This window comes from Platalea leucorodia (assembly GCF_965183815.1).
Source record: "Platalea leucorodia genome assembly, chromosome: 8".
In the NCBI taxonomy this organism is placed as follows: domain Eukaryota; kingdom Metazoa; phylum Chordata; class Aves; order Pelecaniformes; family Threskiornithidae; genus Platalea; species Platalea leucorodia.
Genome location: NC_138830.1, coordinates 25,576,988 through 25,590,112, shown reverse-complemented (window position 1 = coordinate 25,590,112; position 13,125 = coordinate 25,576,988). Strand labels below are relative to the sequence as shown.

The 13,125-nt window shown below is 42.8% G+C and overlaps 1 protein-coding gene across 1 annotated transcript; it reads left to right on the top strand.

Moving 5' to 3' along the window:
* Window positions 1-6,031: 6,031 nt before the first annotated feature.
* GPR148 (G protein-coupled receptor 148) lies at window positions 6,032-7,090 on the top strand (the record flags this gene model as incomplete). The annotated part of the gene is made up of 1 exon (XM_082319259.1): window positions 6,032-7,090. One exon carries the CDS (start codon window positions 6,032-6,034, stop codon window positions 7,088-7,090), a length of 1,059 nt encoding a protein of 352 aa, XP_082175385.1.
* Window positions 7,091-13,125: the final 6,035 nt, after the last annotated feature.

Sequence of the window (13,125 nt, the reverse complement as noted above, 5' to 3'; positions counted from 1 at the left end):
GCAGGTTTAATCTCTTCCGATAGTTGCTAAATCCTCAGACAAGAGTGATATGGTATTGTTCTTTACTCAAGGCCTTAGATTTCTGCAGGTAACTCCTGTTAGCGCCGATGTTGTATAGTGTTTGAAATTCTTTTAAGAGGTTCCTCACAAATTAAACTGCTTTAGGAAAGAAGGCTGATTTTTTTTAAAAAAGGCCTTATTTAGTAGGCCATTTATTCTGTTTCACAAATGCATTGCTCTGAAAAGCAGGTAGGCAGGAGAGATCATTAAATCTAAGGAATAGTCTGGGATGGCTTCTCTTGGCGTCCCATGAATCTGTCCATAAATGACCATGTAAATTAGCAGTTGTTTGCCATAAATCCCTGGTCATATCTGCAGCTTGTCACATGAAAACATGTTAGTGGATGAATCATGTAGGTCCTTTCAGCACAAAAGAGGCACTGTGGCAGAAGAGGAAAACTTGTCTTGCTTTGTCTTGCCAGGCTCAGGAAATGAAAACGGGTGAGTTCTGCTAGCTGCCGCTCGCAGCAGTCAGGGCCAAGCAGTGACCTGCTGGAAAGTAGGTGGCATCTGGGACTTACAGGCACTTCTTTTTCTCAGGTTGTGTTACTTTTCTAACCTTTTGTTGAAATATTCATCAAATATTCCAAAATTCTGTTCTTTTGACATCCAGCTTAATTCTCAATATTGCACCTGGAAGGCAGATTTGGTACAAAATTTACCTTGACTTTGTGATCACCGTGGCCTGATGGTATTGGAAATAGAAAAAGTGATTCGGGGATTTAATGCTGAGTCCTCCCAGTCTGTCAATGTCCTTTCTTTTGTTTGGGAGCCTCATCAAAATGTATTCAAACCATCACTTTCTAATCCCTGTTTTCTTTTGTTTCAGTTTTCATTTGACCTTTAAAATCATTGTAATCTGAGCTTAGTTTTCATACCCATTTCTTTACTTACTTAACTTTAGTAATTGCTATGTCTGATTTGTGAACTTTGTACAGTTACAGGAGCAATGGGTATGTCTCTTATCTATAGCAAATAACAAGCAAGGTGCTGAACAATAGTTCTGGAGCCAAGTGGAGACAGATAGCTGAGGCACGGAGACTAGGACAGTCAAGCTGTACCACTCCCCTGCGGGTCCTGACCCTGGAGAGGCTTGCAGAAAAGTTTAGAGGGAATCTTAAAGGTTTAGAAAAAAGTTGTCTTTTAATTGACTATTTAAAGGAGAAGAAAAAGGGAAAGCTCAACCAGAAAAACAGTACAGTTAAACTGTTCTGATTACCTCTTTTTTTCACTGACAGCAGCTCATTTCCCCAGAGTGAGAATATGGATACAGGCAGGAAATAATTACAGCTGGTTCTCTGCCCTGCTGGGAGGAGCTGGCCTGCTCATAGGCACTTGGCTATTCATAGCTGGGAGAGGTTCACCAGCAAGAGAGATGCCTTCTGGACCTAGATAAGCCAGGAAGGGGGACATTCTTCGAAGGAAGTTGAAGAAACTGCAATAGCATATGAAGGCTCCTGAGCTCAAGGCTCTGTTACTAAACATGGCTGGAAATATCCATATGAAGCAATGTTCCTGTGAAAATATTGATTTGTTGAGCCCAGTTGCATCATCCAAAACACTTCTGTTCAAGGAGCTGTGGTGGACTCTGAGGCAGCCTTTCTACACTGCTCTCCCTGGGCTCCTGGCCAGGCAGATCAGTCTCTGGGGCAGACCCAAACCACAGTATCATTTTCTAGGCTAGGACCTGGTGCGTGATGCTGGAACAGGCAGCCACGTCAAAGACTCCATGCTCATACTGAGACAGTGATGTGATGGCACCCAGGGAATCTCAGAGGCGAATGTGAGCATGCAATTTAGTCACGTACTTCCTCTGGGTATCCCCTCCTAACACAATCTCTTGGGATAAAGGGCTGGGGAAATCTTAGCATTATTCTGGTTGGCTTCCCTTTCTTGTATGGTGCCTCCCTGTCATGGCAGCAGTGTGCTTGTTGACTTGTTGAATCTGTTAGACTGAACTCTTTGTGAAATAGGAAGCTTCCCTATGTGTGTACACAGTTAAGTCCATACCAACTACTGTAAGACAGTAATATTTCTGACCTTTTCTGTTCAATTTGACAATACCTGTTTATAGTCACTAACAGAATATAATGTAGTACAGTCTTTGTTGGATTTACAGTGTTCAGTATGGCTGAATGCATGCTTTCTGAGATCTCCCAAACTCAACAGATAAGATAACTAAGCTTTCAGTGGGATGTTGTTTGAAGCAGAAATGAGTAAAGTAATTAACAGTGTGTGATTCAGTTTGAAAATCAATACAGACTGTATTGAGCCAGAATAAGAGCCAGAAGAGGGGCTGCTAATACTATAGGTCTGAATCAGCAAGATATGTAAAAAGTGCATCCATCTAACATAAATTTACCGGAGTGCATTTTAAAAAAATCAATAACTAGAGCATTAAGGCCAGGTTTACAGGAAATTGCAGGAGAATCATTCAGGTTGGCACCACAAAATATTGAACACTGAGATGCAATGGCAAGGAGCTGTCAGTTCAGAATCCTCAGGAGCGGTCTTCAGAGCTGCCATCCCCTTGCAAATGGTCCAGATGTGGAAATGCCTCCTAAGCTCAAGAAAATGAAAAGAGACAACAACCAGGTATTCTCCAGAGCCACCTATTCTGGGCGTATATCAGTAGTGTGCCAAGACACCAACCTTTTAAATTTTTAAATCTAGCAGAACTGTACTGAACAGTTATAAGACCCTGTGGAAATCTGAGGGGAGTGGCTTAGGCTGGACTTGCCCAGGTCTGATGGGGTTGAATCTGTCTTTCAGTTATTTGCTATTTTCCATTTTTGTAAAACTAAAGCCTGCCTGCGCTCCTAAGACTTTAGAGCAGCACAGTTAAAGCTGAACAAGTTCATGCTATAGGGCTTATTCTGCCATCATAGGCTGTAGCAGATGAATAGCTGAGCACAGGGTAAGCAAGGCTGTGAACTTGTGATGTGTCATGGGCTCTGTGGTACTCTTTGCATGAGGGCTAAATGAGAGTCATGAGCTACTTTGCATTTGTCATGAGGATCTATGAGCTGAGAGTGAACATGCAGCCAGCTACTGCAGAAAAATTGGCAAGTTCATACCTTTGCTTACCCTTCACATTATTTACCTTACATTATTCACATTTACACTTTTATGGCCATAGAAGTGGATTTTTAAAAGGTGATTCAGTTGAAGGTTGCTAGAGTTACCACTTTTGCTTTGTCCTTTTCAGTAGTGAGGATGTCAGTGTTTGTTACCCTCCAGATGTAGCTGGGATTTCTAGCCCATGATAACCAGCTCTTTTATCCAAGAGGAAGAAATAACTCTGCTATAAGGATGTTGTTTTCAGGCATCAGGAGAAAAATAATTAGACTGAAAAATAAGAACTACTTGTTAATTGAACAACTACATATGAACAAGCCCTTGAGATATATCTTTGCAGAACTACAGTGCTGTATAACATCACTCTGTGAAATACTTGGCTGCATTAGACACTCCTATAAATGACAGCAAATCATTGTATAATGTATTTGCATTTATTTTTCTACCAGCCAAAACTCTGCAGCTGAGATGACAATGAACTCTTTTGTTTGTTCACATTTAATCCTAACCAGCTGGTGGAAAATACAGTCGTGATTTTTACATGGAAACGAGAGAATCTGCCCATTAATAGGACATCCTTGCAATGCCAAGAGCTGGGAGGCAGCAAACATTTCCACCATTAACAGAGGTCTGAAATTATGGTTGGAAGCGATTCATACACACTTGAGTTTTCATTGCTTCCCTTCCATTTTTCAATAATAGTATAATTCAACAGTTTGGGTGTTTGAGTGCTGCTGTCTACTTAAGGTATTAACTGTGTTGTGACTCGTTGATAGATGTGGGGCATGATCCTGAGGCCAAATGTATAGTTGCATCAATATTGTTCACACACTTTTTTCAGGGGATGCAGGATTGAGTGAGCAAAAATAATCACCTTCTGTTTTGCCTACCTGGGCACCATGGCAACTGAAATGCTGTGCTTAAAATTATCACTGGTTTTTCCTCCTATCCCTTTGTTCCATATGGTGCAGCCTGTCAAACTGTCTTAACATACAGCTCCACGGATGCCAGCTATCAGTGTGTAAGGAAATGAAATGTGCACAAGACTTGATGACTGATGCTGAGTTTCAAAAGCTGTTTGCTTTGTTACTTGGCATGCCCTGAGACGGCATGTCCATGCCACAGCATGACTTTCTGCGAGGTGAGACTGCACTGTCTTCCATGGATGGAAGCGTGCTGCATTGCTATGTGCTGTTGAAGTGTTCAAGCGTGCTGGTAGTACTGGGGAAATAATGAATTTGATAATGCCATATTAAGTAAGGAGCCACATTCCCTCTGCTCTTGCATTGTCAGTAGTAGAATCGATATTACTTGAGAGGAGAAGCAGGACCATACTTGAAACAATAATTAAAGATTTGACCATGCTGGTGAACATGGGAGGTCCTGGTAGCCTTGTCAGGACTGCCAAAAGGGTTGTCTCAACTTAGACATTTTTATTTTTAGGCACCTAAATAAATAATGTCACTTCAAAACAGCTGAGCAGCCAGCAGATTTCATTGACTACTTATTTTGACTATTTTATTAGACCTTTGGCTTGTGCACACACTATTTTTCAAATACTGGGAATAATCCTTTGGTGTTTACCATTACTTAAAAAGTTCCAGGATACCCCTGCACCACCTGTGGGAAGAGCACCCAGAACTCTTGACAAAGCTGCATATTCTGCATATCTCATCTTTGCTGCTTATGCCCTGTGTAAACAGCGAAGTTAATGTGATGCCGTAGCAGCGGTGCGCTGCTTTGTGCAGTGTACACAGGGGTAAGCAACTGCAGGGGGTGTAGGCCATGAAATAAAATAGTGCTGCTATGCCCACTTTGCATCACACAAGATGATGAACAACTGCATCAATACAGTCTTTTTGATTAAAACTAAAGCATTATTAGCCAGTGTTGAGCCTATTAAAAAAAAAAAAAAAATTGGCTTTTCTTCTGATCAGACCATGCCTCGAAGAACTTGAAGAGTTTCCTCTCTGCAGTCCAGATCCTTCACAGTTCTCTCATTGTACCCCCACGTCTGATACTGAGATCTGATAGTAAAAGCTGAGCAGTGCAGCAACAGCATGCTGGCCAGCAAGCCAAGATTTGGTCTCCAAATGGACATTGGAAATGTCATGCCAAGTCTGCTGTAGGGTATGTTGGTACATCGTAGTGTATGTCACTTATCCCAGACAATTCACAGATATAAGTCTGCAATAGATGGAAATTCAGTATTTGTATGTCGTGCATTAAAAAAGGCAGGGGAAGGAATCTATAAATAACATGATTTGGTTCACTGAAGCAGAAATGTTTGTCATCTATAAATAAGATAATTTCATTCACTAGAGCCATTGTGATACAATTTTACAACAGGATTGAGAGCCATTTTTATTGATCACTTCAAATCAATTGTGTTGTTGCATACAAATTGGTACAAAACATCACCCAATCACATTTATGACTCTCCTACATCAGTACACGTGGAATGTTGTTCTGTATCATTGCATATTTGTTTAATCAAGCTAATATTTCATCTGCCTTGTTGGAGTGATAATGTGATGAGAACAAACTCAAATTACTGAAAATGATCAACCCATTCATTTCTGATCAAACAGCTAGCTGAGGGATTTAGAGGGTTTTTTTAAAGCACACGAGGATTTATTCTCTTTTTCTAAACATTAGATTTTGCAGAAAGAAAAGAAAGTCTCCACTTTAGGCAAAACCATCTTTTGGCACTGCAGAATTCACTTACAAGTTTCAACTTTCTGTCCTTAAGAAGAGCTGGTAGAATTGGCTACAGAAATCACTTTGCTTCCACAGGCTTTTTGCGTCCTCTGCTTCATTTGCCTTTCTAAGGACTCAGTGTAGAAGATCTTGCTTTCTCCAAGTCAGACAATCATCCCAAAATCCTAAGGAAATGGACTTCTCTGGCTGCGCTTCAGTAAAGAGAGCGAATGCAACTGCATACCACCACAGGGACATGGAGTTCAACAGTTCCTCAAATTTGGATGACGCTTCTTTGTACTCTTTGCTGGAGGAATGGGCTCTCAACTCATCAGGCACAAACATGAAGATGTTTTTAATCCCTCCAGTTGTCTGTCTCGTGGCAGGTGTCCTCATCATTCCTACCATCTTGTTTGTGATCTTCTCTAGGTTTAGCATCCGTCAGGAAACAAGGTACATGCTGCTGGGAAATGCTCTGCTTTCTGATCTGACATACCTTTTGTTCTACACCCTGTCAGCTGCTCTCAGTGCAGCACATGTACATCTGCCAAAGGAAGCTTGTGTCCTCCTATTATTTTTGCTGGCAGTGGCTTACTGTGGAGGATTGTTCACAGCTGCTGCAATAGTCTTGGACACATACATAGCTATTTTGTTTCCTTTGCGCTACATTGCTATTTTGCCTCCTTCACGAACTAAAAAAATTATTGTATTACTATGGATGTGTTCTGGGGCTTTCCCTGGGATTTTCTTTTTGGTGCTATCGAGCACTCACAGCTTTCTGCCCTGTGTCCTGGAAATATGCTCAGTTCCAGTAATACTAATATTAACTCTAAATGGGACTGACGCTGTGAAGCTCTGTTTCTGGCTTTCTACCACGGTTATCTTTCTCTGCCTGTCTCTAATATTTTGTTGCTATGCTATTCTGTATTTTAAAACCAAACGATCGGGTATATGGGAGAGCATCTGCTCCAGAGCCAGTGTAACGTTCTTAATGCACAACACTGTGTTATTTTTTTACTTCTTTCCACTCTTGGCCCTTTTTGTAGAGTCATTCTTGTGCGTTAACATTATCGTCAGATTGCAAACAGGAATCTGGGTCTCCCTGACAGTCTGCAATGTCCTGATGATTCTGCCTAAAGTTTTGTTCCCTTTTCTGTATGGGCTTCGATACAGAGAGATCTCAGCATCTCTCAGATCCATTGTCAGAAGGAAGCATCTTCACGTGGTGTCACCTGCTCCATCACCATCCTGAGCCAACGCAGAGCACAGCCACAGCAGAGGAGTTGTCCTTACCTTGTTAGCATGCAAGCCTGATGGCAATCACTCGGCTTCTGAAGCAGAAGGGATCTGAAGAAGAAGTGATCAACCCATGTCAGAGAAGACGGGTTGATCACTCTGCCTCCTTGGTGCCAGAAGGCCACAGATCTTTCGTCACATCACAGCTGAGAATACAGCGAACGCTACCCTGGATGAAGTTCTAAGCTTTGTTCTGATGTGGCAGGGCAGTATCTTTTGGAGGAGATATTGAATCAAGATCATTTTTACCCATGTGTGACAGATGCCTTTCTGGAAAACAGAAAATGAAAAACAGATGGTGCAAAGCAAAGGGGGTAACCACAGGTCTTGTGACAGTGTCACCTACAACAGAGAGGATCCTTAACCAAACATGCTGTGAACACAACAGCTATTTCTTTCAACTCACAGTGTATTCTTGCAAAGTTGGTAGCCAATGTCCTGTTCTTTAAAACATACACTGAGAGGTGCTTCTGGAAACTGCTGTATTCAGTGAAACGCTGTGCTTCATCTTGTGCAGGGTGCTAGCATATTAGTTGCCTTATGGACTCTGTCTGACAATCTGCAAAACTCTGATTTTTTATAAAATCTCAACTTGATGGGGAAGTCACCTTGATCAGTGTCTGTTGGGCAGCCCAGCACGTGATGCTGTCAGGGCGTAAGAGAGATGGGCTGCTCGGTGAGGGAAAGCGGGAGCAGTGGGTGGCAGTGCCTCCCTGCAGGGTGCCGTCCCGCTGTGCCCGTGCTGGCTGAGCCGAGAGGGAGGCCACAGGGAGCCTGGGTCAGCCCAGAGCCCCGATTCCCTGCTGGGTCCATATTGATGTGACCAGGCCAAGGCTGAGCCCAGCAGCTGGGGCAGCAGGGCAGGAGCAGCGAGGTGCAAGGCTGGGCACAAGTGTACCCGTAGCACAGCTCCGACATGACCCGGGGTGAGGGACTAAGCGTAAATGGTGTTCCTGAGCCTCTGCTGAGGCATTTCCCAGGTCTGTCTCACATAGATCTTCTCCAGCAGCCTGATCCCAGGTTATAGCTGCACCATATCAGAGCTGGTGTTGGGCACCTGCCACCAAACCCCTAGGAAGGTCAGGAGGAGAGGCTGCAGAGCCAGTTGATGTACTCAGGGGCGAGAAAGATGATATCTTGTAAGAGTATTTTAGGTTTTCCAGATCAGCCACCTACCTACAGAAGGTGAGTGAAATGTATTTCTGATCTTTAAAGAAACCAAAATTTCATTAGACATAAATGTTAGTGTGAGAAATTTAAATTGCAGTGCTTGAGAAAAGAGCTTTTGTATTTCTAAAGATAATATTTTTAGAATTTGTTACTTTTTATGCAAAAATACATTGGACTTTAAAGAAAATAAAAAAGGCATTAGAAAATGGCCCTTGATTTCACCCTGTGCAATATTTTGCTTGTGTGCAGACTCTCTCCACCTTCTGTTTGCTTAAAGCAATACATAGAAAGTGCTGGATGTGGCTTTTGGTATTTCACGCTAATCTGAAGAATTCCACTAAGTGTGAGCCAGGAGGAGATAGGTGTCTGGTTGCATGAGATGGTTTTTGGCAGTGAAGCCTGTTTGAGAGGTTCCTGCATATCTCTTTCTCTCCTCATTCCCAAACTGCTTTTCAACTCTCCTCACATTGTAGTGTCTGCTCTCTCCAGTTTGCTGATACAACTGCTTCTGGGGTTGCAGGTTAAAAATATCCCTCCAGAGAGAAGTGGTGTCGTTTTCATTTTAACCAAGATTATCCCAGTGATCTGTTTTATAGCATGTTCTGCAAACAGCTGTGCCAGCATAATTGAGGGGGGTAACAAATTGCAGTTCAGAGGTGGGAATGAGCAGAGACATCTTAGAGCCTTTGCTTCTAAGGGAAACTTCTTGTGTAAAAGCATCTTTAAGTAAAGCTGCTGCAGGTGAATAACCTGTATTATTGTGTGTTTGCTTTAACCATGGTTCTGTGCTTCCCTTATTTTGACCCAAAGGAACATTAAATTCCTGAGAAATGGCTTTGTTTTCCAGAAAAAAACCCCCACATTTCTTCTCAATCCTCTTCAATAAAAAATTAGGTCCTAAAAGTTTCTTTTTACTGGCTGCTTTTATTTTTGTTCAAGATGAATGTACCGTAGACACTTGGCACACAAGCTATGTTTGTATAAAGACTTCGGTTTCAGCCTATAACAGGGTTCTTCCATAACACTAGAAAGGATGGGGAAAATGTCTGTATACTAGATCAGGTGCTTTCTGGTAAATCCCTTCAGCATGCGGTATGATCAAGAATGGAAGAGGTACTGATAACTCCCCAGGCCGCTTCTATCCTGAGCCAAATCTTTATGCCAATGCCTGTTGGCGACGATGCTGATAACTTACAGGTTGTTTTGTCCATGCAAGATTCTTTCAAGCCTTATTACCTGAAGTTTACCTATACTGTAAATTTTCATGCTAAGTAGTAAAGATAACTGTGTAAATAGTATAAAGTAAGGTAGTTCTATATACAGCCACATGTGACTTTGAATAGCTGCAGATTAGTAGCATTTGATCTTCCTGCTTTGTCAATTATGAAGTTAATCTCCAGGACAGACTCGGATAGGATTATATTGCCAATTCTGTAACTTTTTCTCACATACACACCCCCTGGATATATTTAGAGACAGCTAGGAGTTTGGTGACATAAAGAAAGACAATGAAAGGTGGAGGAAGTGAATTGGTGATTGGGGGAAGTTTATGTATGTATGAAATCTGTCTACAGTGATATCATAAGGACCAAGCAAACAAAACATTGCTTTGTGGAAATGACCTTCTAAGAAAGATGAATGAAATAATCTTATTCATGTCCTTGAAATTGTTCCCTAAAATGGGTGTTTGCCTAAGAAAGATTTTAGTTGAACTGAAATTAGTTAAGTTGAATGGAATTCTAAAAAGGTCATCTGCATTACGAGTTGATGATATTTTATTAATCCACTTTAAATTGGTTTAACATTAGATAGGTAAGTTTTTCTTAAGTGTCTGCTTGTAGGTAACTTCTTACCATGGAATATTACTGTGCTGTTTGGTACAAAAGCACCATGTTACATCATGCGTAGAAGAAATACACCGTACATCCTAATCATTTGCCTTTGGGGGTTTCCCCAGTCTATCTGAATAGGACCAAAGGAGTCACCAGGTCAATGTCACAAGCACCAGGTTCCTATAATTCTTTCCATAAATGTCTTGAGTTTCGTCTTAAAGATCGTTAGGCTTCTTTATTTGCCAGAACCTCATGGCTGTAGCGATTAGCAACCTTGTAAGGATGTCTCCAGATAAGCTCTGGAAATTCAAACTGAGACTATTTACCAGAGCCCAGCTATCAACCTCTCCGAGGTCACATAAGTGAACTTCTTGGATGTCACTGTGCCTGCCCAGCATTTTAATTTAAAGTGTAATGGAGAGCAGTTGACTTTAACATGTGATTTGGCAGCTGGGGGCAGTAATCCTTTAATAAATTGCAATAGTATGAATCACTAAAGGTATTATAATTTATCACCTAAATATATTCCTGGTCAGTTTTTCCCCTCTTTTCTTATGCCAACATTGTCACTTCGCTTACCACTGCTCTATTCCCTCTCTCAGTTGGGTTTACAGTGCAGTTGACTGCTGTCTGTAACCTGCAGACTGAAGGGAGTCAGACCTCATTCCAGGGGCTGGGTCTGTGCCATGCAGCACTGGAGAAATAATTAAATCTGGAGTTAAATCTGGATCTCAAATGAGATCAGTTTCAGTGTCACGAGATACAAAGAATCTCCAGGCAGGTAAACAAGCACACAGCTTCAGATTTGGGGTTTAGTTCATTCGAGTAATTATTCAGTAAAACTAATTAACCTCCTGCAGTTTTAGTAATTAATATTAGAGTGTCTACTCCTGCTCCGTCAGTTGGCCGTGTCATTTTCTAAGGGAAGTTTAATATAGTAATAGGTCAGAAGGAAACCGGCATTTGCCTGGTTGCACTCGAGGCAGCCCTGAGAATCCCAGGGCTGTGTCCCAGCGCTGGGGAACAGCCCCTGAGACCCGTCACGCAGCTCCCGCAGGGAGTCGTCTGCTCTTTGCTTCGCTGGTCACTGGTTTTGTACACCGAGATACTATACGTCCTTTGGACAGAAACTGTGATTGTGGCCATTCCCTGTGGGAGGTGGGCATGTACGAGAGATGAGAGAGAACCTGTGGTAGGAAAAGAAAATCACAAGTTTCCTTGAAACTTGATTTCTGTTGTCTCCTGTCTCCACCCCCACCTCGCTGCTGGTAACTGAGGGCACAGCACTGCTAGTTCTTGCTGTTTTTTCACAAGCCTCGTGATTTTCGACATCTTCATAAAACTGCTGATCCTGAATGTTTTTGTTTTTCAATATGCTTGTAGTCCTTCAGATTGCAACTTGAATCTGAAAGGTACAAAGAGAAGGGAGGCAAATAAAAACAACTCTTCGTGAACTCCTGTTAAAACGTCAGAATTTTTGAGAGAGTCTCATGAGTTAGGAGAGGGAAAGAAGCCAAGCCATGGTTCTGCCGTCTCGTGTTTGTCAGTGAGGGACGGTCTGGCTCGTGCTTGCCCAAGGTCTGCAGGTGTGGCTGGAGAACTGCCACAGGAGAGACAAGAGGCTGTTTTCTGTCTCTGCTACGACGAGTTAAGAATTTGTCTTTAGAAGTTTATTTGGACAACGTTTTTCCAAGCCAGTGGATTATTTTTTTCTCAAGAAAAAAATGTAAGTTTTGCTACTGACATCACAGGGAGAAAATCAGCAACCAGCTCCTGAGAGCTACTGGTTTTTAGGATGATTCCCCATAGGAAGAACTGGTCAGCTTCAGCAGCTGCTATCATTAGTTTTGGCAACAGGTAAAGATACAGAAGTGTAGCTCCTCAAGGGGAAAGGGAGACCACCCCCATTCATCCACCTTCTCTGTCCCTGTAGACCAGCCAGTACTGCTAGCCAAGTCAAAGCTGGTAACTGTTCTTCATGAAAACCTTTTGAAATTAAATACTCTTTTTAGAGGGCATTTCTTCATGTCCTGTGAAAAGTAGAGCGGGATGGGATAATCTGGGCCAGCAGGGAAGTGTGAAAAGTGCTGCACCCTGCAGAACAACAGGAACATTAAGAAGAAAGAGGACCAATTAAAAAAATAGTTGAAAATGGAAGGACTGTGGGGAGATTAGATGGGGATTGGCTGGAATTACGGAAGTGAGTTTCAAGGCATGGGGAAATTGCAGAAGAGACAGGATTTCTCGCAGTCTTTCTGAGGGAAGGACATGGTGGAGACCTGTTGAGGGGCATGCACCTACCCACGGGCTGCATCTGCCCTGCTCAGCCCGCGTGGTTGCAGCAGACTCACCAGTACAGTCTGGGGCTCTGCTGTACTGCTGAGCACTCTGGCGTTAGTGTGCTGAGATTCAGGAACCCATGTTCTTTTCTCAGCCCAACATGAGAGAAATATTATTTTTAATACTGTATAAGGCAAAAGGAGATATTACGGAGAGGGACAGAGGATGGAAGGAGTCGCTGCTCTCTGCTTGGACAGATTTGTTTTGCACAGTGTTTTCTGTCTTGATTTAATAGTGAGCTGGCTCTTTCCAGCAATTAGGCAGGGGAGGAGGGACGGGAATATGTTCCCAGCCTTTGGCCAAGAGTGTCCCAGAGCGTCCCGGGAGTGACCTCTTCAATGTTTGTTTTTCTTTCTCTGTAACTGACCCAGATGCTGGGACTTGAGACTCGGGCCTCCCTGGCCTGTTGAACATTTGCCACGTGTGGTACAGCATGTGATGGTCCCAGGACTCGGGCTGGGAACAGTACCTGGAACTGTTTTTCTCTCCAGCAGACTGTTCTGTCCGTTTGCATTCCAGGAAACCAAAGCCCGTGAGAAAAAGCCTGGGAGAGCACTGCCACCCAGCGGGGATGGAGGCAGGGATGCGAGCAGCCGGGTCACCGGTACTCCCCCGGTGCGCAGCAGCAGCGAAAAAGCAACAGGCAGAA